The following is a 26,083-nucleotide window of genomic DNA, read 5'->3' as shown; positions in this document are numbered from 1 at the left end:
TCAACAAGACAGCTACAGCTTCTAAGTTCAGTCTCCCCTTTTACTCCACTCCTTTTCCCCTCAATATGAAGACCACGCTGCTTTTGTTCCCCCCTGTGTCTCTTCCCCTTCCAAATAAGCAGATGCAATCAAGGAGAAATTTATTTTGAACCAATTCTGCAAAACAGTTCAACAATGCCATACTTTATAAAAATACTTAGTTACATAATTAAACTTATTACTATTTATATAAAAAGTGTGAATGTGAATTTTAAATTCTGTTAGGGTAAGAACCACATCATCAAGATCTTCAGGTGAAACAAATAAATTTTCATAAACATACAAACTCTTTTGGAGAAGTCTTATAATACACAACCATTTACAATGAACACGTTCATTAAGTTAGTGTTTTATTCCTTTACTATACAAGTGTTATTACAATGAACTGTTCCATTCTGTAATTAAAATCCAAACAATGCCAGTGTCATTTTTGGCATCTTTTGTTATAGCTGTATTAATACATAAACTCACATGATTGTGTTATTTATTTTAAAATACTTAGAAAAATTAAAATTCCATCATATATATTTTTTAAATTTTTGTTGTTTTTTTGTGGTTTTTTATTTTTGTTTCTTTGTTTTGTTTTTCTTACATAAAGCCCTTTTAAAATTTGATAACCACAGATGTATAGGTGATGAGTGATGATGACAGAAAATGGAAAATGATGGCACTGTTCTTACAAAGATCCATTTGGTAGCTGGATTCAACTGAGTATAAACTCATGAGAAATAGTAGGTTTAGTACCAGAACTATATCACCAGCTTTTCTGAAAATCATTTGTTGGATAGCTTTACAATGCTAATATAAATTCAAACCTGACAGCTACGTAAGAGTTTAGTGTTTCAAAATTAAATTGTATAAGATCGATCAGAAATTCAAAAACGTCATGCAAATTGCTGAATAAAAGACATGATGTTATTGCTTGATATGTCAGTAGCCAAAGAAAATAAATTTGGATGTAGTGTAAGCTGGGCCGACTGCCAGTAAATTTCCATGTCATTATATTCGGACAATATTAAATATATTTTCTCCCTTTAGTTTTTAAGTTTTCACATTTTCTTTTGTTTATTTTTAGTTAAATAATTCTGTAAGAAGGGCATAAGAGGGAAGAGCAACTGTGTCTAGTGTGTCTTAATAGTCAAGAAAAGCAAAAGTGCAATCAAATCCCTGAACTAGTGACAACTAACATTTGTGGCACCCACCCTTACTGACACATACGAGCCACGTACAACAGTACCAAATCTGTCTCTGGACAGATGGACTAAGAAGCGTCCATTTACCAACTCCAGCCTAGCTCTCAAGGTGAGCTTTGTTCAGGTAGTCTTCCCACTTAAGAGCTCACTGTAGGATTGGAACTTACAATTTTTAAAGTATTTCCTCCCCCGATTGTATCACATAGTTTCAAGTTCAAATATCACCATACTTTATCACATAATTTTATAAAATATTACCTCATTTTCTAGTTACCTTCATTATTCTTAATTAGCTACGCAGAAAGAAAAAAAGAAAAATCTCTCATGCTACTTTCCAGTTATATTAATACAAGTATTAACACAGTGCGTTATGCTCTCTAATTTCACTATTGAGGTGTACCATTCAGATCAAGTTCGTCACTCACCATTCCAATTTCTCTTGTAACCTGCCTACCCTAATTCAGTCCATGCAAGAGGAAGTTTAAAGATCAAGACTATGCATCCAATACGGTTGTACCATATTTGGGGGGACATAATTTTGGACATAGGAAGTTTTATAGAACTGGAATGGAATTGCTTGGTCCCACAAAGTTCTTCTGCTTTAAAAATGTCCTCCCTCAACATCACTTCCAGACAATTCCCTCTTTCAGAAGATGATTAAATGTTGGACAAATAAAGGATATGAAACATTTTTTTTCTGCTACCGTTCACACCATCACTCATTTTACTACCTCACATTTTCAGTAAGCTTCCTTTGGACCCTGAAATAAGTTGGGAAATAGGAAATAAAGACATGTCATTGGTAAATTAGATTATAACACTTGAAAAGTGGTTTTGTGCAACTGTATTATGAAATTCCAGTTTGCCATTAAGAGCATGCAAAGCAGCGAAGATTTTCTTTCCTTTGATTCCTTACAGATGTCAGGAATTCTTTGCAAGTCTTTTACATTTGGCAGATTTGTGCATGTTATATAGACTGTTGGCTTATAAATTGTCCCCAGGCTGGTACTGTGGTTCTGTAGCAGTAAAGTAGTCCTCCAGGAAAGACTGTATATATTCAAATGTTGGTCTCTCATCAGGGTCCTTCTTCCAACACAGTTTCATTAACTCATGGAGAGATTCTGGGCAGCCCTGTGGGCAAGGCATCCTATATCCACGTTCCACTTGTTCCAGAACTTCCCGATTCACCATTCCTAATAAGAGGAAAGCATGTTAGCTTTGAATGACTTTAAACGAAGAACAGACAAACAAAATTTTTCAAGGGTTTCTCTACCACGATATTGTTCATGATGTGCATGTGACTCTATCCCATCAGCACTTTATAAAGAATTAATTTTTAAAAATCTTGGATTAAATACATTTCCTAAAAATTATTTCTCTGTACTGATAATTCCTCACTCCTTGGTTCTTGTTCATTTTTATAGTTAGTCGTAAGTTTTATTATAGAACATTTACCAGTGTCTTGGGCCCGTTCTTTCAAAAAGAAAGACTTAAGCACAAATACCTTCTGTCTCTCTTGGGTTCTATTCAATTTGAAACAAAGCCAAGAAAAAGGCATTATATGCCTAGCAGGACTGCCTTACAATTCTGTTCATGGCAAAAAATCCAGTAGATCACGTTACATACTTTTAGTTTCAAAAACTGGTCTGGTATGTTCACTCTAGGATGCTTACTGGGAAAATGTATGAAGTGGAATTTTCAAGAACAGATAGATAGGAAAACTAAGAACACCCACTGATCTGAAAAGAACTACCAGTCATATTCACAAATGCTATCATTTCAAAATACTTTAAAAATCATACAATAGCTAATCTGTAAATAAAACAAGTATCTTTGAGAACAAAGGAAGCAGTGAAGCGTGACTAGGTTTTTATCTCTGCTAATCTACTGTGGGCTCTGGCTGGAAGTAAGAAAAGTACAAAAGGTAATTTCAGAAGCACAGAATACCACAAAGAGAAGAAAAAATTTTCCTCTTACCTGGATATGGCACTCTCCCCTTTGTTACCAGCTCCGTCAGTAAAATTCCAAATGACCACACGTCTGACTTGATTGTAAACCGACCGTACAATGCTGCTTCTGGAGCAGTCCATTTAATTGGAAATTTAGCTCCTGCAAACATTAAAAAGACAGATATCTGACTTTCCCTTCTTCACGGATGATTTGCTTACGCTTTAAAATATTTTAAATAAAAGAGTGCATTCAAAGTATTTTTTACAGTTTTCTTTGTTGGCCAAATTCAAGGTGGTTAAGTATTTTAGTATTTCAAATGGGAAATCAAACTTGAGCAGTCTATAATTTTTGGAAGCAGGTAAGACCTCTGAGATTCATAAACACTTTTCAAAATGTGGGATAATTTTCAGAAAGCAATGAAGATCTGTTCTGGAACTGCAGTTCTCTTCAAACTATAGTAAGTTTTTATCTGAAAAAAATAATTTGAAATGTTTTTCGAAAAATTTGGCAATTTACTTAAAACAAAAAAAATTCACAAAAACCTGCACTTAAGCAGAATGACATCCAAAAATACCTGCAAAAGCACATGTAATCTTTATTCATGCAGTAATATAATGACCTGCTAAATGTAATAGTTCTAAGTAATTTTAAGGTAACTGGTCTTACTTATTCAGTAAATAAATCAGTCTTACCTTGCCTCGCAGTGTACTCATTGTCTTCTATTAACCTTGCTAGACCAAAGTCTGCTATTTTACACACAAGATTGTCTCCTACAAGAATGTTGGCTGCACGGAGATCCCTGTGGATGTAGTTCATTCTTTCAATGTAAGCCATGCCATCAGCAATCTTAAAAATAAAGTTTTATTAAAGTTACTTCTCATGACTGTGCACATCTATCCCAAGCATTAAGCTATATCCTTTTATTTTAGCTCCATTCTCACTGTGTAAGTACAAGTAGAGCATAGCAAGAATTTGCTGCTCTTGTAAGCACCTGATGGCTCTCTGTTATCTAAATTCTAAGTTTGGTGATTTCTTTATGACAAATTACAAAGTTACAACAGAGGAAGGAAGGAGTAAGAAGGAGAATAAGGAAGAACAGCATACAATAGGCAGAGTGTTCAATATTTATACTTAATTTATATCTGGTACAGCTTTAAGTCTTCTCTCTAAGTTCAAAACACAGTTTTCTTGTCTTATATGAAGTACCTGAGCAGCCATGTCCACCAGCTGTGGGAGTTTTAAGAACTTCCCTTCTCCTTCTTTCAGGAAGTCTAGTAAGCTGCCTGTAAGAAAGACACAATTCAGTGAAAAAGTACAGAAAAGCCCACGTTGACCTGACCTGAAAACATTAACTTTTTTTTTTCCTCCACTAGACATTACAGTTAATGCATTCAGTTTCCAATACCTGAGTTTGAAAAGCCCTCATTTCCCAGAACACAACTCAATGATTATGTCCCTAGTTGACTATGCCCTGGTACTCAGTGCAAGTTTTAGCCAGGCATTTTGGTATTCATTTTATTAATTCAGATTACTGAACACTAATAAAGCAAACTGCCATTTGATAAATATATGCCTGAAGATTTTGCCTGATATTCCAGGTATCCTAGTTGATTTTTTTTCTCCATGATAATTAAATAAACAACAGAAAAAAAAAATTCACCCTCTTAGTTAAATTCCAATTTAGTTAAATTCCAATTCCAGCTCCAATTATATATTAGAGAAATGATTCTGAAACTGTTGTAATTATTTTGATGCTTCTTATTCCTTACAAGAAAAAACAAAAGTACTTTCCATTCTTTACAATATGCCACCTTCTCCCATTTTCTATAATAGAACGACTCCCAGAAAATTACATTAGTTACATTAGAAATGAATTCCAAGGACTTGTGCTTGCTTTAAAACAACAATTTTCACAAGTATGGTAAAAATCTCATCTCTGACAACAGAAGCTTTCAATGGTATTTCAAATGTATGGTTTAAAGAAACATGCAACTACTTCACCATTTCTTTCGTTCTGCTTTTATAACGTCCCTAGAAAGCAATTGTTTATCTTGACTGTCTTGCCAAAACCTGATTTCTGAACGATGAAAACTGATTTTGCATGGCTGCTTAAGATCCAACAAAGAGATGGGCTACTGTTATTTAGGAGTAACAACACAGAAATAACCCTTAAGATTTTCTATTTCTCTCTCTGTTTTAAAGCTTACAAAACATTTAAAAAAAATCCATTCAAACATGGAAAAAAAATTACCCAAGCAAGATATCTGTGGTGGAATAATGAATGCAAGTAGTCGCTCTCTTGGGTTTTGGCATTATTCCTATTTCCTACCAGGATAGCAAGATTTCTCTGAGGTAAAGAGAAATTGACATTGTTCACAAACTGGAAGAAATTATTTGAGAATCTGCTTCTTCTTAATACTAATACACTTATAATGTTTATTTCCACACTCAACCTAAATCTCTTACGTCTCCATATCAGGAGCAGGGGGAAGTAAAAAAGAGCAAGGGAAAAAGGGTGAAGGACTGAAATCAAGGAGATATAAAGGCTAGATTCTGCTATTTTTAAAAACCAACCTTAAAAAAAAAAAAAACTATTGAAAATAAAAACAAAGTGAATAAATAAAGAAAAAAAACACAAAGCAACTGGTTCTGTGGTCATGAGCACAACCTATCTACAAGGCAAGCATATTAGTTATAATGGTATTCCCAGCTATATCACCCAATTTAAATATACCAGGCACTACTCACTAAAAACAAAGGGGAAAAAAAAAAATCAACCACGTACTTGGAAGATTAGCAAGGGTGACACAGATGTGCAAAAAAATCATGTCTCCACCCATGATCTAAATCAGAACTGCTTCAAGTAGGTCAACCGTTGCTCATTTTAATTTAATCAGAATTATCATTTATACTTCAGCTTCTTTAAGCTTAACATTAATTAAACATATCATTTGTTGCTGTGATCTTAAATAATCTTTTAAATGTACTATCTTTGGACCATTCTGTCACACACCTTTTGTCATGAATTCAGTGACTATGTAGATTGGTTCCTCAGAAACAACGGCATACAGTGGAACAAGCTTGTCATGTCGTAATTTCTTCATGATCTGAGCCTCCTGAAGGAAAGCTTCAGGCATCATTGTACCAGGTTTAAGTGTCTTGATTGCTACTTTTGTGGTTCCATTCCAGGTTCCTAGAGAAGCAAATAAAATGTTATTCCCCACTACAAAATCAGGGATTTTCTGATAAAATTTTTTTTTTTCCCCCTTCTGTTTTGTTAAGTAACAGAATAATCTTAAATCATTACCTACATTGAACTACAATGAACATTATTCAAATATATATATATAATTGGCATTTTTTTTCCTTTGATTGTTTATGAGATCATATTTAAAGATTCTAAAAATGACTTACTTGAAATACTAATAAAACATTCACAGAGATAACTAAAAGGTATCATATTAAGCTCTTACCCATCCACACTTCACCAAAACATCCTTGGCCCAACTTAACTTCCAGCCTCAAAGACTCTCTAGGAATTTCCCAGGCATCTTTTGCTAGTCCCTGTGTTTGTGGTTTCACCGTGGGACACACAGTTGTCAGCTTATGACACAGTCCATCAGCATGTTCTGGAAAATGGAAAATATAAGCTTCAGAGAGAAACAATGGTAATGCTAAAGCAAAAGTAACATCCTCATGTTGATAAAAGGACTATTGCATTTACTGTTAATCAAAATAAAAAAAAGTTTAGAATAGTCAATTTGAAAAGCAGGCTACACGTGAAGTTTTTCTTCCTCATCACATGCACAAGTTAGAATTTAGGCTTACCTCTGTAGTGCTTCACCAACTTCTGTAGAGATTCAAATTGTGCTCTGGTTGTGATATAGTATCCACCGTTGTCAAGTTTTCTGATTTTGTAGTGTTTCACATTATCACCTCTGACCTCATCCCAGTCACGTATGGAAAGGGAGTAAGCACCTAGAAAACAAGTCATATGTGCTGCTTCACAAAAAAATTAAAAGCACAGAATCATAGAACCATACAATGTGTTGGTTTGGAAGGCAGCTTAAAGCCCACCCAGTCCCACCTTGTGCTGTGGGCAGGGCTGCCTCCCAGCAGCTCAGCTGCCCAGGGCCCCATCCAACCTGGCCTTGAGCGCCTGCAGGGATGGGGCACCACAGCTTACATGGGCAGCTGTGCCAGCCTCACCTACACACAGTACAAGCAACACACCTTCCCCAGTGTTTTTATATAAATATGTGTGCACATGTGTATGTATAGTGTAATAGATATAAAAATGACCATCCTGCTCACCTTTGCAGGGGTGGGAGAGGAAGAAGAAGAAGAGACAGTGATACACATACCTTTAGTGGTTTCGCTCTCTCTTACTAAGAAAATACCACGCTGGTTCCCAGGATTTAAAAGTAGTCTTTCTGCATCCTTCCTGCCCATTTTACCAAAATACCACCTACAAGAAGTCAAAGGAAATATATCTAAATAAAAGCTGCCTACGCTTTGATAGTCATATAAAGAGAAGATCTGGAAATCTCAAGCACTGACCAGACCACTAATATTACAAAGCAATTACAGATCAACAAAAGTAATGACATCCATATAATCAGAAGATTAAGATGACCTATTTCTACATGACTAATTTCTATTGTTAGCAAAATACTTAAGAGGCTTCTGTCTGCAAATATTTTGTGTGGTTCAACAATAAGCATCAACAGCATTTAGCACTGGAAGGAACACTCTCCTTGTGGTAAAGAAGTTCATAGTCAAGTTAAATCAGATGACAATTAAATTGTGTTGGTAGTATTCTCAAAACACTGCAGGAGTCCAAAATGCTTTCTTTAAGAAATTTCAGCCGTATGTTAAAGAACACTATTTAATACAGAGGAGGTGTGTGGCAATATCATGGGATTACAGGTTCATTCAGACTGGAAGATCTCTGGTCCAGCCTCTCACTGCAGGCAGGGCAGCTGTGAGATCAGACCTGGATGTTGGGTGTCATCCAGTCCCCCTGAAAACCCTAAAGGATGGATCCGGATCCTGCACAATGTCCAGGCCCTGTGACTCTGCTAGGCTGCCCATCCTCAAGGTGAAAGGCTTTTTCTTACTTCCAGTTGGAACCTCCTGTTCTAACTTCAGTTGTGCCTCGTCCTTCAGTAGAGGGAGCACTTTTTTCTGACATTCATGTAGAAACACTCCTGTGGCAGTGAATGTACTTTTCTCCATCTTTGTTGCATCATTCTAATATTGAAAAAGGATGTTTTAACACACCTGCTGTTCTTCTTGCCTAAGTTCTTCCAGAAAAGGGATTTCTTCTACACCCCTGAAGAGCTGACCAACAGGCAGCATAGATCATTTTAATGTCCAGACTTTTCAATAACACATTTTCTAAATATATTTTGATTACACGTCTGAGAAGTCATAGAATAGGTGAAAAATGTAAATTTCCAACATTTTAATTTGGGACTGTTGTAGCATCAAGTAGATCTGGCATTATAAGTGTTGGAAAGTTGGCAAAAATGTAGGTAAGAAGAGATCATTTTGCTGACATGCAATCAGAATGGCCTCTGTGACCACTTAGGGATTTTAAAGTTATTTTTACATTTGTGTTTTCAGTTTGACTGCTGAAGTTGACCTGCAAATTTAGAATTGGTCATGAGAGTATACATATACCTGAGACAACTTGGATATAACATATAGTTCTTACTGAGCAAACCTGAACCCCAGTGATTACTTCACATGAAAATGCCTCTTCCCAATACTATGTCAATTTACAAATTATATCGTAAAGTGTTATTATATAAAATAAAATAATAGCAGGATTAACTTGTTCTTTTATGAGCATTTAACATTTATACATTAGGAGCATCCAAAAGCCGTAAGAATAATACAGATCCTATCTCAAGCAGCTTTCAATATAAATGCCTTCAGGCTAAGGAAAGACCACTTAAAGAAAATCCTAGTAACTTAGAGCTGTATGTTACTTTTTTATTTGTAACTCCAGCTGCAATTACAACAAAATCTATAAATAAAATTAAAGCTAAGGGCTACCAAATGAGTTCTAAAGCAAATGAACTATATTTCAGATAGCGAGGCAATATTAAATAAAATTAGCATTGGTTCTTTAAAATAGCATCAGCTTAAAAAAGTTTCCTTGCTTTTTGCCCCTCACTCTCACCTCCATCCATGACATAAACCCCAACCACTCTACTTCGTCTGTCCTTAGCAGCAATACCCTGTGTAGAAGCACTGTATTCTTACTTTGCAAAGGGCCATCATTTCCATTTTAACACCACTGTAGCCATAACGATGATATATTTTTATTGCATAGTTTAAGACGATAATAACAATTATTTTATGTGTATGTGTTTATATATATATATATATATATACTTCAATTATAAAAGCAGCTGAAATGCAAAGGCCTGCATTGTATATAATAAATAACAGCAAGCCTTAGACACATCATTTTTAAATAGCAAAAGGGCCAGGTGAGAGCAGCAACAGAATGCCATGTTCTCAGCTTGAAATTCAGGAAATATCCTGGAAATTGGGCAGTTTTCCCAGAAGCGCAATAGGAAACACAGAAGTGCCCAGGGAATTGTTTAGTGGCAGAACCATGTTTGTGTATCACATCAAGAGCTGCAGAGCTTCACATTGGTAGTACAATAAACACAATTATTCCCTTGAAACAAATATCACCTGAAAGTTATACTCCAACTCATTGTACTTAAAATAACTTCAATTCTGTAAGCTCTTGGGGGTCTTCATTTTTAAATAAGTGTGGGATTTATTGATACCCAAATTAATACAATTTTCCCAATTTATGGTTGTTTTTGATGTCCCTAACCATTTTGTCAATAGGAAGCTGTTATAGGTTAATAGATTAGCAATAGCTAATGTTACTTTTATAATGTGACACTGGGCACTACCAGAGATACAGCTGGTTTTGACTGAGGTTTTAACAAACAAAAATACAGCTAAAAGCCAAGTTGAGGATATGCGAACTCTTAAAGACTGTGCATTTTTGCTCTTTATGAAATGCAGAGCATGTCTCCCAGTTCTCATCTTCATTACTGCACTGTTCCATCCTTTTTCCTTCAGCTACATGTAGCAAGCAAGCATAAAACATTCACAGAAGCATCTACCTCACATCCACTAACAATTATACCTTTGACAACACCCACATAGCATTCCTATCTTTTAATTAGTGGTATAATCCCACTTCACCCTTAAATGTTGCGTGCAGTAACTGAAGTGAATGTTATTACAGGGCACTAAATGCAGAATGGATAATAAGAACAGATTGACAGGATGCAATGTCTTACTCTTCCGCTTGAATGGAGTCTGCAGGAGCTACATAATTGCTTGGGATGTAGCCTGTTTTTCCTGTAGCAATGGATCTTGCTTCCCACCAGTCGCCTTCCCTGCAATGTAAGATCAATTACATCTTCCACACATGAACAATACATCAGTCCTGAACTGCTGAAGCATCTTCACATAATATCGTATTTTAATTGAGAAGGCAACGACTACAATTTGTGCTACAGCTGAATATATTTTTCTTTTCAATATAAACAATGTGAGTGCCTTGCCTTTTACAAGAATTTTTATTTTAAAGGTTTTTGTTTGTTTGTTTAATGTAAGATAAATGTATATATATAAAATGCAAGCTTGCAACAAAACATTTTATGGCAGACATGTATAACAGACTTTCCAGTTCTCTAGTCTTAATCTGCCTCAGTCCTACCATTTTGCCTGTATGCTGACAGTAAGCAACACACAAAGCAGGAAGCGAGCTAATAAAGTTAGAGAACTGGATGAGTGAAAACTGTTCCATTTACGTATTAGAGTATTTACATCAGCTTTTGGCTGTGCTAAGAAGTCTTCAAGGTGAAAAAACGCTTTCCCCTTTTCCAGGCTTCTATAAATCAGGCCATAAGATCAGAGTAGCGCTGCAATTAAACCGGAAAATCAAACATGCATCCCTGATGGATGTGGAAGCCCATAACACACAGAGCCTGATAGACTGTGCTTTTCCCCTTCTGCTGTGCTTCACTGTAGAGGGGAATGAAAGGATGCAGCTTTGGGATTCCCCAGCCACTACATCTTGACATCTGCCCCCAAACATGACCTCAGCCCAAAAGCATCATCTAACCAGTATCACTATTTCAGCCCCCACCTGTGTTGAGTCTCTCATTCAAGAAAAAAATTCCAACCACTCTTCAGTGAAACATGACACTTACATTTCAAGAAGTGCTGAGGATCTATTTATTCCCAACAACACCCTAGAGAAGCTTGTGAACGAGAACACTTACGTGTTGTTTATTATCTGGAACCGTTCACCTTTCTTAAATGAAAGGTCATCTGTAGTTCTAGCTTCATAATCGTATAAGGCCACAAAGACAGTAACACCACCTTGAAAAAGAAAATAAAAACAGAAAGATATAGCATTAATGCCGCAGAGCTTGAATTAAGGACTTCTCTGTGAAAACAACTCATCAATTTTAATTCAGAAGCAACTAAAGGCTTCGGGTTCCATCTCATTTTGGCAGCTGTGATCAATAATCAGCTCATTCCTTAAAATTAAGGAAAGCCTATAAACAAATAGTGCTAAAAAGTATATTATTTCCACAGCGAAGAAAGTATTTAGAAATATCATTAGAAGTACATTAACAGTTACAACAACACTTAAAGAAAGACATTTGCAAAACATATCAACATTAGAAAAAGAAGTTTTCTTCTTCTTAAGAAATTCAATGAAGAAATCACTAAAGCCTACATTTGCTGAGGAAGATCAGTCAATGCATTGTTCCATAAAACAATGATTAAGTTCTGTAGGTTGTTCTGAAAGCAATACCTTCTATTTATTTTCATGGAAATGACAACAGATACAAAGACCACAATAACACTATTTGATTGAGCACATTCTCAGCTAGAAATCACTATTTTCAAAAGTTGCCACCATTAGCTACGCATTCGTGGCAGTGAAAAACAAAAGCCATCTGCACACGGCAACAACATCTAATGGAATACTGGTGGGAAGGTTCAACCTCTACTGCCATATCACCAACATCTTCCTCTGATGTTGTTGGCCAGCATCATAAAATAGGAGACATTACTTTCAGAGCAGCTCTTGTATTTCACAGGACAAGCAGCTGCGCTCCACCAACTGTAAGGAATTTGCTTCCCCTACCCCACTTCAGGCTCAGGGCACTGAGTGTGACCCACAGACAAGACAAGTGTGTATGAGCAGGCAGGCTCCTTCATTTACTGGAGGAATACATTTTCTATGCTTGAAAGAGCTGATTATTTAATAAACTTGGGCTGAAGGAAGCAAAAATACTATTTTATAGTGTAGCGGGCATTTAGGAAGCATAATGATAATCCAAGTAATAAAATAAAGTGTAACATTACGTTTCTAACATGGATATGTATGTACCAGGACACCCAGGAACATGCTGTGTCTAGCCTTAGACGATACAACTAATACGAGGGCAATCAGAGAGGAAGAATACAGTACATGATGAGCATTGTCTATCCTTACTATTATTGTACTATGGATGCTTTCACTTAAAAATTTTTGTTTGATATAGAGATTCCTGTGCTCACACTTATCAGTAGGCCATAAGTGGCGATGAATCTACAGTTCTTCTAGGAAAATCAGAACAACAAAAAAATGTAAGATGGTTGAGTAAGTGAAGGTCTACACTGAAGTAAGATTTACAAACTGAAAATTAGTTAATACATCTCCCAGAAGTTAATAGTACCTAATTTAAGTTAAAAATCAAGAGTTCTTCCAATTATTGCCCACATTATTTACTACTGCATTATTTTGATGACAAACTGTTACTCAGTGAAAGAAAATTGTGGCAATACATATCATTTTCACACAATCAGAAACTGAATGTTAAAAAAAAAAACATCCCCCAAGCATTCTTCTGCAGATTGGTACTCTCAAGTCACAACATTACAAAAGCTTATAAATCTTTATCAAACTGCTGGGAGACTCCAAAAACTTCAAAACAAATTGCATTGCACAGTATCTGGAAAGATACTAATATAGAAACAAGAGAAATATCCATTTCTCCTGGAAGTGTAGCACTAATCAGAGTAATGAAACAAAGCAGGTGGCCCAACTCTTTTTCATCCTCACTACAAGCTAAGATGACAACCTTTTGTAAGACATCACTGACAAGCCCATCTCTTTTTCTGTCTCGCAAAACAAAGGGCCTCAGATCCTGACTCAGTGTTTACTTGTGACAAACACTGAAAGTTTACAGCCAGATGAAGTTTGTCATTTAACCCGTTCAAAAAAAAAAAAAAAAAAACACTCAATCCTCATTGATCTGAAAACGAGAAGTGGATTTATTGAACAAATGTTGGTACATTTTTAGAGAAAGAGAAAAATGTGTGTATTTGAGGATGAACGGCTTTCTGATTTTACAAAGCAAGGAGAAATAATCATATAAGCAGTATCTTTTTACTTTTTACATAAAATGATGGGGGCAAGTCAGCCTGCCCAAATCCACACCTATGAGGTTCAAGACCTATTTTTCCATGAGAAATCTCTCCCGTTGACTCTGAGCCAAGATACAGCATTCTTAATGGCTAGGATGAACAGAGACAGGCAAACGATCAGCCCTTCTGATCTTGGCAAAAAAGGATTTACAGTAGCTGAGGGGTGACATTCCTGGTGTCTGGTAATACCCAGGAGGGCCTGAACATACTGCAGGAGATTCCCATGTGAACAAAGAACCCAATCTAATGACAGGCAATACACAGAGGTTTCTTAGAGGAGATGAAGATTTCTGTAAGCACACAAAACTTTACTTGGTAGAGCTAGTGAATAAAAAGAAAGGCTGCCATCACTTCACTTTTGCATGTGTTCATCCAATATTGGGTTTCAGATAGGGTTACAAATTTGAGATGGGACTCATTTTCACTATTTGTTTTTTACTGAATTTCCAAAAAGGGATCATGAGGTAATCAGTACCTGACAGTTTGTATTTGTTTTTCTGAATTTCTTAATGTCAAGGCCACAGCAGATTTTTATAGACCTCAAATTCGTTGTGTTTAAAAGCTTTTAAATGCCATTGTAGTGAAGTAAACATTTAAACAGTGTAATTGTGCTAACAGTAGAGTTTTGTGGGAAAACTAGGAGGAGACTGATAAGAGAATTATTTGTCACATTTTGTGAAGTGTCTGTACAAGGCTTCTGTTCTTTCTTCTGAACCTCCCAAATAAAAGAAAATCAGTTTGCTCTCAAAAAGATCCAGCAAAACTAAGTGAACTGCTGGGATCAGCCAAGTGCACAAGAACAATCTTTTTTTATGTTTTAAGGCTATTATAGAAAGGCACATTTATGACATCAAATACGTATATTGCTTTAAAATGCTGTATCTTCAGAGACTATATGTCAGCCAAGACAGTCTCTGCATCTTATAAATTCTACTTTTTTCAACTTAGCCTTTAATATGACCATCAACAGATGACAGAATTCTGCTCTTTTATTTAACATATCCTGTTCGTATATTAAAGTACACAGCACATACTGAATATCCTGATTATCTTTGTAATTAAACAGATTCTACACTGTCTTAATGCAAATAACTCACAGCTAATAAAAAGACTTGAAAATCAGATTAAATCACAGTATGAGTTTCCTATATTTGAGATGCTTTTCATTCTGCTTCTTTCTCCAAACATGTACAGCCATTATTCCACATGCATCCCTTCAAGAACATAGAATTTCTAACAATTTTGACATCTATTCCCATTATCACCTGTCCAACATGTCAAACACCTCTGTGCTATGGTCCTAAAAATCACAAAAGCAAAAAAAACAGCCCCCAAGCTCCATTCACTAGTGGGTATGGGCTGAATTATTATGTCAGTACAAAAGATACTGAAAATCAGAAAGTCCTAAAAGGCATTTTATTTTAAATTTCCACTTGTGTGGCAAGGGGCAGTAGTATCCTTTTCATTTTCTTATTTTTAAATATGGCTGTGAAGCTTACAAATGAATAATAATACAAGAAGAATTCTATGGAATACTCACCTGTTAAAGTACTAGGATATGGACTTGGCACAGCTGAAAATGAAGACGATGCTCCTCCAAAGGGTGTCATTCCTGAGGGCCCTCCAAAAGGAGTCATAGAATGACTGTTAAAATTAACTGCTGATCCCTTTATTGCCGGTGACTGTGTTGCTTGGCTGGAGTCTGACCCGTAATGGCTGACGTGGGAACTAATAGGTTCTGGAGTGTTATCAGTCCTGTATTTCATGGCTGGACCTTTATCTTCTTTGCTTTTAATGCACCCCATGGTCGCTTCTGTGAAAATGAGAGAAAAAAATGATTTGATCTGTATGCTTCATCTTTTGATAGTTAACACAGAAGATTCCCTACCGCAATTGCTGAAAATGCTCATTAATTACTGTAAAAAAAAAAAAACAACAACATAAAAACAAACCCTCCACCAATTGCTACTGCACACAGATTACAAATCCTGGTGAAAAAGGTTTCTGGAATATGACCTAAGCTATTCCCAGACTAGAGAGGATGTCGTTATTTTTTCCTACTACAACACACACAAACAATGCATTTGGATTATTCCTCCATCCATCCCATCCCCTTGCTGGACATGGTAAACAAATAAACAGGCAAAAACCAAAAAGACAGTTGGGGAACAGAGGAGGAAAAGACACTGAAAACTTCTCCACCAAGGAAGTTGGGAAAGATCAGGAATTCTGAACAGAGGTGACAAGTACAGAGCCGCGTAAGCCATGATGTGAAGGAAACAAGTGGAGCATCTCAGCTTGCTTTTTTTAAGCAATGAAGTCCTGCGCTGTGGGTGGCATTACAACTATGGATATCTTTAAAGATAGATGTAGGGAAGCATCCACCTATTTCAGCTCCCCTAATGCAACTCACAAATGAATCCCTAATAGTCATTGCTGCAGGACAGGATTAAGTTCCTGAATTGAAAAAAATTAGAATGTTTACAATAGTAATTACAACATCCAGTAGCTTAGAAACTGAACTGCACCCTGAATGGTGACAACTTATAGTCCTGACAGCCCAAGATGGCCATGAACTTCCATTACAGGCAGACCATGAGAGCTGTTTACTGCAGGGACACCTCTTACCTGCTGACAGCCATCAGAGAGGAGACGGTCACAAGCAATTATAATTACCACATTTTAAGAAGTCACCACCTGTCACTTATCAGGTGGTGACAACTGATAGCAGGCATTTTCTAGCTTGCTTCAGCTGAGAATCAAATCAGAACAAGAAAAGGAGCTTGTGTCAGATGCAAAACTAGCCTGACATGAAAATTCCTAAATTCTTAGGGAGAAAAAAGCACCAACACACCCAAAAATCCTACTGTAACTTCAGCATCTCCATACTATTTCAACAATTACAATAGCGGTCCCAGGATTCTATAACTAGAAGTTAGAAAAACTGTTCCCCATTGCAAATCAATTCTCCCCCCTCCCCCCTTTCAGTTCTCTCTTATTTTGTTCACTATTAGATACAAAATATAGGACAAATTAAATCTCACTAAATGAATACTGCCTTAATATAGCCACAAAGAGAAAACTTAGTTTTTCAATCTGAAAGTTTTCTAATTTCCTCTGTTTAACAATTACAATATTAAAGATGCTATAATTTTAAGGGCCTTAAATCAGAGTTCCTGGAAAGAAAAACATCCACAGCTATTGATGTACCATACCATAGTTAAAATTAAGAATATTCACTTGTCTTTTCAGTCCCGTGTAATATAATGTGAACAGACAATTACTGGTGTGGAAACAAGAAGCAACAGAATCAAGTTAACTGCATTTTTACAAATCTCATCTCAGAGAAAGCACACCTTATTCAGTCATTTACTACTTCTGATGTTGTTATTGGCAACTTATTCTATCAACAATTCATCACAATCAATGGGATTCAAATATGCATGTGAGGAGTGCACCCTGTCTACATAGAATCATTAAGATTGGAAAATACCTCTACGATCATAGAGTCCAACCGTCAACCCATCACCACTAATATCTGACCACATCCCTCAGTGCCACATCCACACGGTTCTTGAACACCTCCAGGGATGGTGACTCCACCACCTCTCTGGGCAGCCTGTGCCGATGCCTCCAAAATCCTTTGGAGAAGAGGTTTTTCCTAATATCCAGCCTAAACCTCCCCTGGTACAACTTGAGGCCATTACCTCTTGTCCTATCACTGTTACCTGGGAGAAAAAAGCCTTATAATCTGTAGTAGAAATGCTAGTTATTGATTGTCAATGCAAGTGGATCAAACACACAAAACACATCCTTTTCTACTGCAAAACAGATGCTGTAACTTGAAGCACAACTTTCTGGCCACTTCACTGCTTTTTGTGAACTCTTGCCTTACTTTGAGGCCTACTTCTTTGATTCTCTTTAAACAACTGCAGTCAAAGTTTTGTTATGAACAGTGAATACAAGTCCAAAAACCTTTGTGAAAATATGTTTGCTAACAGTAGCGATTCCCTACCTTTGGTTAAAAATTAAGCATCATGAGTGATTCAAAAGTACTTATGTTAATAAGTAGATTAGAAGGAAAAAGTAAGAACATTCAACCATTTTCACCACAAACATTTTTCCTCTGTCATTTCTGGTACTTGGTTAACTTGTAACAGACTGATAAGACTTCAAGATTAAAAAAAACCAATGAACCAACCAAAAAAAAATCCCATGATAATTGACAATGCCAGCAGATCATGCAATTATAACTAATATCACCTGTTACGTGGCTAGCAGCAAAAAGTTTCCACTGGTGAACTTCACTGCAGTAAAAAGTCCTTACTGAAGAGCTGAATTCTTTCTAGAGCAATACAGTTTGCCTCTCTTTCCCTTGCTTCTCCCCTCCCCAGCTATTTCACTGTTAAGGTAATCTTCTTTCTGGGGTTAAAGGGATTAACAGCAGAGATTCAATCAGCTCTTCAAGGAGACAGACATTCAGAAATAAGCAGACAAAAATTTAAACGTTCTTCTACTTTGATAATTGCATACCCACAAAACAGAATTGCAGAAGCAAAACACTTAGCTTTTGAAAGTCAAAAACATAGGTGAAAAATTCTGATAAATACTGTCTTTGAATTTAAGTGTAGGAAAGACAGGGAAGATGACATAAGGGTGAGTAGCAGGGAAGAGAAAAATGACTGCCCACAATATAGGAAGAAAAAAAAAAAAAGAGTTATTACTGTTTAGTCCTGCAATATATTACTGGATCAAAGAAAATATCCTAAGCAGCTGGTAGCGATGCTGGATTTGGTTATTGTGGTACTGCATTTGTTATTAAAAATTTTCATAACTGAAATAACTTACAACTATTTTCATTACTCTTTGGTCAGCAACAAAACATTAAAGAATCACTTTCTGCCATAGCATTTCTGAAGCACCAAACTCTTTTTAGAAACATACATAAAGATGAGAAGTTCTTGTTGGCTTTGCGGAAGTCAGTCCACCGACTGAAACAAGCGCTGACCGAAGTAAATCATTCAGAATCCACAAATCCATTCCCTTTAGTTAAATCATTCTAGATCATAGAATAACTTCGGTAGCTTATTCTTCCTTTGAAACAAATACTTTCCTGTTGAATGTGATTAGTGCGCCAGCATGTTTGGTGGGGTGGTTAGGAGTTGGCTTGCTGGAGGACTGTCAGGAAGCCACACTCCGAATGGCATGGAGTAAAACCACAGATATCTTTCCCTGCTTTCTAGATAGAAGCAATCCTGTGGTAGAACATTTTCAAGAGGCAGTAGCTAAAATGATTACCGGAAGGGTGGATGAAGGTTAGCAGGATGCCCACAAAAATCAACAGAACAATAAGCATACTCAAGAAAGAAAATGTCATCAAACGAGTGCTTAGGGACATTATTTTCACTTGTGACATTTGGAGAAGTCATACAAAGGGCAAAAGTTCATCGTGGTTCAGTACTCTACAAACCCTGCAGACAGTGACACAGGCACTTCAGAAGCACTCTGTCAAACAGAGCTACAAGAGTCAGTGCTGCCCTCTTCTTCTTCCAACTTAATTTTAGAGCAGAGTGCTAGATCACATGAAAAACATTGTTCAAGGCATCAAGAAGTGTGGCTTTTAAGATTTTTTTTTCCCTGCTTTCATTTCAGAAGGATGATTTACCCAGCCTAAGATAAGTGAGCTTTTCCTCAAGAGGCAGGGTATCTTAAGGTACTGACAAACCATTCCCTTGGGGCATATGTAGCCTGGTCCATCCCTTCCAGAAACTTGGTATCATGTGGGAATCCACTCCTTTGTCAAATGTCTTTGCTCTTTAAGGTTGATAGACATGGAAGTTACTTATTCATCGGTTCCTTGTGACACCGTTTCTCAGAGCACCTCAAGGAAGGTCTCTCAATAGCACAAAGGAACATCACATGGATAATGAACCGACAACGCAACAGCTAGCATTCTTGCACTGCAGTCTGATATGCCTCAGGATTGTGTGTTCTTCCCACTTTCCCATATTCTACCCATTGGAATCAGGAGTTTGAGGGACAGAGATTGAGCTCAGAAACCTTGAAGTCCTTATGCTGGGAGAGCCTCATGTTTCCTTCACTTATTGTCACTGATTTAATAACAAAAACTAAACTAGGAAAAAACAACAAAAAAAAAATGATCTTCCTCTTAGGGCCAAAGCCGAACTGAAGGCATTCTGATCTCTTTCTTTTGTTATGATCCATCACTTACTTCCTCAGATATCTTCTGGAGATTTCACCACAATGTAAAGTAGCTGCACAGAGAGGTTCTAATGTGCCACAAAGGAAAAGATGCTCTAGGGAGTTGTTCTTTCTGAACTAAATCAGGTATTAAATGCAAGTAAAATCTCTTTCTAGAAGAATAAAGCAAGACTGCAAATTTCTTTTTGCCTAAAACAAAGAAACAAACAATCCTATACTATATAATCTGAAAAAGAATTTGACTCACAAAACAAAAAACTAAACATTTTCACTGCTACTTTATTTCTCAGCATTATCAACAAAGTTTCTACTGATAAAAGTAGCATCTTCAGCACTGAAATGTGAAAAATGTTTTGCAGAAAAAGGTCCTCATATTTCAAGCAGTTCTGATTTGAAGTTATTAAAATTTCATGCTGTAATGACTACAAGATATTCTGTAGAAAGTTCACTAATGGATCCATTAGCTAACAGCTGACTATTTGCTTAAACAAGTGCAGAGCTGACTCTGTATGTCACTGGAGACACTCAACCTATACTGGCTTCTTGTACGCCAGGCAAACAATGCAGGGCATTCATCAGACAGGTGGTTTCAGATGGTAGTATCTAAAACTCATTAATTAGAAATGACATAGACTGAAAGAAATGAAGATAACCAGAAAATAAGCTTCTGGTCAATACTATAACATCCAGCAAATTCCTTTCATCTTTAAAAAGATTCTACGGTATGAAAATACGTCAATTTTTTTTTTTTTTTTTTCATACAGAACAATTCACTGCGTTGGTAAAGGAAAATGAACTAAAGAATGACTCAAACTCTCGTGTTCTTTGCACAGTATATACAATTTTCACTCTCAAATTATGTACTTCTTATCATGCAATAGTTTATCTTTTATGAGCTGTCATAACTTGCAGTATTTCCTTATTTCACAACCTATGACATTTCAAAAAATGATGTACCACTGGATTCAGTTTTATAATTAGCAATAATATTAGCATAACGAGACCTTAGAGAGTCTGTATGATTATGCATTTAAAGTGCAACTGACATGACCTTGTAATTAATGATTTTATAAGAAGCGAAAAGTGAAGATAAAGGAAGAAATATAAAAAAAGACACCGAAGCAAGGACTTAGGTTATTTGAAATTCAATGTTTCCCATCCTTCTAAGTGCAATTCTACCCAGAAAAATAACTATTAGACCTTAGACTGCTCACATGTTAAAATATGTTTAAAGAAATACTGTCCTTTATCACTATTATAATTTGAATTTTTTTTAATCCTAATGCTTCTACAGATGAAATCCTGCTTTCAATGGTGACTGTAAATACATATTTATAAACGAAAAATTCCGTGACTCCCATGGTAATCCTTTTGATTTCACAGAAGCAGAACAAACCACAGCCAGCAGAACTAATAGAGCAATGGAAGACACTGCACAAGAGAAAAAACAATGTGCAGAAGATTGTTTTTATAACTAAAAATTTCAGAGAGCTTAAAGATGTTGCAAGCACTACATCTTTCTGTTCTAACTCCTGCTTTTCACAGAAAACAGATTGTAAAATTTACACTAAGTTAATGATTGAGTGTGACTGATCCTTCTATTAGAGGACCAAGCTGACAAGATCATTACACCTGTACTTTGGAGCAACACTACATCTCAAAACACTACCAAGAAATTCAGTATAAACAGGAATTACATAAGAAAGAATAAGATTCTTCAATCTTTCACATCCTTCCAGGATTTCTTAACATGTCTGTCATGGAAGACAAAAAATATGATGGAAATGTGTTTCCTCTGAGGCTTGACTGGGTTAGAGATGGGAGACTTACCCAGATGTATCAGACTTTCAACATACTATCACAGTGAAGGACACTGAGGGTTTCCAGTCCTCCTATTTGAATGGTCTCAAAGGTTTCTCTTTAGAAGCAACATCTGCTGTTGCTCCTGAAGAGGCAGGAGATGGAACTGCTCCAAAGGGCAGTACTACCCTCATCTCAAATTATACCACACTCTGTCATCCAATTACAAGGCCTTAGGTTTTAATAGGTGTTTGGTTTACAGAGGCAAAACAAAAACAAAAAAACAAACACAACTGAAATGAAAAATTCTAAATGGAAATAAGGATTGTCAATGATGTACTGCCCAGAAAGACATAAGCAGTCTCAGTTTTCTCTCATCACACCTGTTTTGTCTGGATTAAACATGTAGGATTTTCTCCCACTCCCTGCATACTTGGTACAGTGAAATCTGTAGAGGTGGTCTCTCCTTTTAAGGAAAGGCAAAAGTTTCAGGAGCATAAAGGAGAAAATAATCGTGTCATGCATGACACATAGCCTGCTCTGCAAGACACATACTCATAAGACGGTGTTTACTTATAATTATTGTTTTGCCTACATTAGCTGAGATATCCTATGTTTACTTTGACCTCCTGTTGTACAACAATACAGAAAGGAAAGGTGGCTTCTCCAATCAAACCAATACATGCTCAAGAAAAGCAGACTGGAGGTGAAAGACAACAAGCCTACGTAACTTTTAATGACTTCTCTAACAAAAGATGATTTGGTTCAGAATCCTGTCTGTAGCACTGGCCTCAGCCTCAAACCAAGAGCTCCTCATTCACCACAGGCCTGGGCAAAGGCTCTGACAACAAAGTTGGCAATCTTTCTGTAGGAAGAGTAACCAGTGCCAGACACTTTGGAAGAAGACAGCACAGCCTGAAACGCCCCAGCCTCCACTGACCCACTCAGGAATTCTAGTCAGAGACTAGAAGTCCTGCAGGTGTGAACAAGATAATGAATATAACCTAATATATGTTATGTTGATGAAAAACACGGATAAGATTTCCAAGCCAGCATGTCTTTGCTTGAAATACTTTAAATTGCCTGGTTAAACAGGAATAACCATATCCAAGAAAACATTACTACAATAACGATGTAGATTTAAGCACCACAACTTTCTGTTTTGGACAGAAAACCCCCTAAGAGTGTGCCATGGCTAAGAGCTGGACTTAGTTTGAAGCACCTCAGCATGGCTTCTCATCTAAGTTGCTCGTGCACCTGATGAAGCACACGTCCATCACCAACCTTCTTGCCCTCTAGTTGCAAGCTGTCCACCTTGTATGCAAGGTAACAGCATGAAAGAAAGGGGATGCTGGGAAGAAAACCAAACAGAAATACCCAGCAGCCCAAACCCAGTTTTACAGGGCACACAGTCTAGCTGGGGCACCTGAATGAGCCAGAAGAAGCTGCTCAGAGCATAGCAGAGAAAAAAAAGGTCACATTTAAGTGTTTAAATTTCATTTAATAAGCCTACAGATCGCTAAACATAACTAGAAATATAAACTTTCTTAAAATAATATTTTATCCTCAATTTTTAGTGAAGTCAGCTTAGTTCATATCCAGAAAGAGTAAAAAATATGTATTTTTTTTTAATACATCCAACAAAAAATCTGCCAACCTAAGACAGATGATGCAAAATGGATACACAACACTGACAGATTAATTTTCTTTATTCCAATGGTCCAGATCACAAGGGAGAGATTAACTAAAATATCAGAACTGCAAAAGCAATTTTACGTGCCGAAATATATAATACGTGCATGCAAAGCTATATTTAAACGTAGAGTTATAATGTCAAGCCTTACAATCTGAAGCCTTTACCACACAAAGAGATTTTCTCTGACAACAGACGGTACCAGACTAAACAACCAATACATTGTCTAGACAGCATTATTGCTGCTCCATTGTCTCGAACATTTAAGCGTACAGTCAATAAATAAATTAAAGTAGAATAGGACAATTCGGTGCAATAGCTATTTATACTTTGCGATTTGTAAATAATTGCCATTTGTAATTAATTAGAATTGTCTTGCAAACAGAAAGCCCGATAGACTCAAGAAGTGTGCCCAAAAGACTGTGTCAGATTATAGCGCGGTGCATGTCACAACTTGTCAAGCTACCCGTTCTATTTCAGACAGGATTTCTGAACTGATTTATAAATAGATTTTCATTCAGTCTTATTTGGAAAAGAACAAAAAGAATGCCTGGTATCACATAATGCTTCTAGATATGCAATTTCTAACCATTCTATTTAAGCATATTATCTCAAATAAAGATGCCTCCAGAAGGTATTTCAAAAGCAACTTTTAAATGTTGTTTACTAACATAATTGTTCTGTTTTCAGCAAGAAGCAGGCAAACTACTTTCTCAAGGGACATCTGCGTTGGAGAAACAAGCAATGAAAAACTTATGAACTGCAACTATTTGCAGCACTTTTGTTCTGACAAATTCTATGAAAACGTAAATGCCATTTTTTTCCATAGATTAATTATGAAATACATATGAAAAACAGGCCACAAAACTTGCAAGCTCACAGAGTTCAGTATTAGCAAGAGTCCAGCTACAGTTTCATTTAGTCACTATTAGTCAACTTAAAATATTAAAGAAAGGAATCGTCACGGCAATGTAAAATTGAACAGCAAAAAAATACTATCACATATGACCATAACATCTATCCAAATTATAACACAGAAGTCATGCTAAGGAATCATACGGAACAGATTTAGATAATTTGGTGTGTGCTTGAAACATACCTGCTTTGCAGAGATGAGTTTTCACAGCTACCATTTGCCAAATGTCACTAAGATGAAAGTAAATTCCCCTTTATTCTCAGGCTATTTTATCCTTGCTAACACAATTGACATGATTAGCATCGTAAGAAAAATCAGTGATTAGAGTATTTAAATCCAATTACTGATAAAATGTTGCAGCTCGCTTACTGAAAAACCATATGCCCAGATCTCCTTCAGCAATTAGTTCTTTGCTGAACAACAAGAATCTCAGTAAGCCAGCTGGAAAACATCAACCTTTTGACTAAAACAAAAAGTCAAAGTATGTATAAACAGTTAAAACCATACACTTACACCGCCCTTCATGATTCAATAGCTTCTGTTTTCCTTTGCACACAAAATACAAGTGAAGATTACCATTATGCCGTAAAGGAATTCAAAACTAAACAACAAAAAAAAAGTAAGATGACACCTGCTAAATAATACCCTCATAAAACGGGAAGAACTGGATGATGTTTTAACTAAACAAGAATTATAACCCTAATAGCTATCGTTACTGCTGTTCTATTACTTTCTATACTGACAGATATAATAATTGTCATAGGAAAGAAGACCAGAAGAAATTATCTTAATTAGCTGGTCAGGGATCTTGCAGAATAGAGGCCATAGAACTGTCCTAAATTAATTTCTCTTTTTCTGTCTTGAAAATATACACATGCTCAAATTCATTCCATTTCAAAGTGACTGGCTAGTCGAAGTTCACCCACACTGGACAAATCCTAAGTTTTAAACACAGTAACCACTAAATAGATGCCTCCTATTTGCTCTGGATTTGACTCATGACACACCTTTTCCCAAGAGCCCCATCACCATCGAGTTCCCTTTGTCCGAGCGGATCTGGGCACCCTGCTCTGGGTGGCCCTGCTTGAGCAGTGGTTGGTGCAGATGGATCCTGAGGTCCCTTCTGAGCCCAGCCACGGTGGTGTGTAGTTCACAGCTCTAACCTCTCCTCTGCTAAGTGCAGTGTAGTCTCACCTGAATGGACTCACTCACCAACCTCATCTTCTCCAAATCCCTGCATTTATTTCAGTATCTCCCTTTAACAGGGATCACCAACCACGGAGATGGAACCCTGGGTAGGGAATATACTTCTAAATCCTTCAGTGAGAATGGAGTATGTATTTATTTCAGCTGAAATAACTGTCCCTTACGATTCTCAGGGATATCTCGGCATTGTTCTACAGCAGAAACTTCCTCATCTTGAGAAGAGCCTTCATCCTTCTTACCAGAGGTGTATTGTACCCTGCTGGATTAAACAGCCACAGACTCTCAACTAATCCAGATTATTCTAATCATGGAGCTGTGAGACAGATTTAGAAAAAACATTCACTCATCCAAAAGCAAAGACAACAGGACATGGTAGAGTGGATCCTTACCATCACTCTACCTAGGGCTTCTTACACGTATCTCCAATACTTCACTGCCCCACTCAGAACCCATTCTACAAGCAGTTGGCACTGTTTTACAACGTGCTCGGGGCTCAGGCATGCAGCAACTCTACTTCCTGAGCTTCTGCAG

The 26,083-nt window shown here is 36.7% G+C and overlaps 1 protein-coding gene across 1 annotated transcript in view; it reads right to left on the bottom strand.

Annotated features, from left to right (window-relative positions):
* Positions 1 to 372: 372 nt before the first annotated feature.
* Positions 373 to 26,083, bottom strand: part of YES1 (YES proto-oncogene 1, Src family tyrosine kinase) — a 48,429-nt gene continuing 22,718 nt past the window's right edge. Inside the window, exons 2-12 of the mRNA XM_031612765.2 lie at positions 15,256 to 15,528; positions 11,513 to 11,612; positions 10,523 to 10,621; positions 7,547 to 7,650; positions 7,011 to 7,160; positions 6,656 to 6,811; positions 6,196 to 6,375; positions 4,389 to 4,465; positions 3,875 to 4,028; positions 3,210 to 3,341; positions 373 to 2,425 (exon numbers count right to left, since the gene is read on the bottom strand). Coding sequence (XP_031468625.1) covers positions 2,217 to 2,425; positions 3,210 to 3,341; positions 3,875 to 4,028; positions 4,389 to 4,465; positions 6,196 to 6,375; positions 6,656 to 6,811; positions 7,011 to 7,160; positions 7,547 to 7,650; positions 10,523 to 10,621; positions 11,513 to 11,612; positions 15,256 to 15,520 — 1,626 coding nt within the window. The 5' untranslated portion in view covers positions 15,521 to 15,528 and the 3' untranslated portion in view covers positions 373 to 2,216. The remainder of the gene's footprint in view (positions 2,426 to 3,209; positions 3,342 to 3,874; positions 4,029 to 4,388; positions 4,466 to 6,195; positions 6,376 to 6,655; positions 6,812 to 7,010; positions 7,161 to 7,546; positions 7,651 to 10,522; positions 10,622 to 11,512; positions 11,613 to 15,255; positions 15,529 to 26,083) is intronic.

This window comes from Phasianus colchicus, chromosome 3 (genome assembly GCF_987193195.1).
Source record: "Phasianus colchicus chromosome 3, bPhaCol1.hap1.1, whole genome shotgun sequence".
NCBI lineage: Eukaryota > Metazoa > Chordata > Aves > Galliformes > Phasianidae > Phasianus > Phasianus colchicus.
Note: the sequence above shows the minus strand (reverse complement) of the source record. Positions and strands in the feature narration are given on the sequence as shown.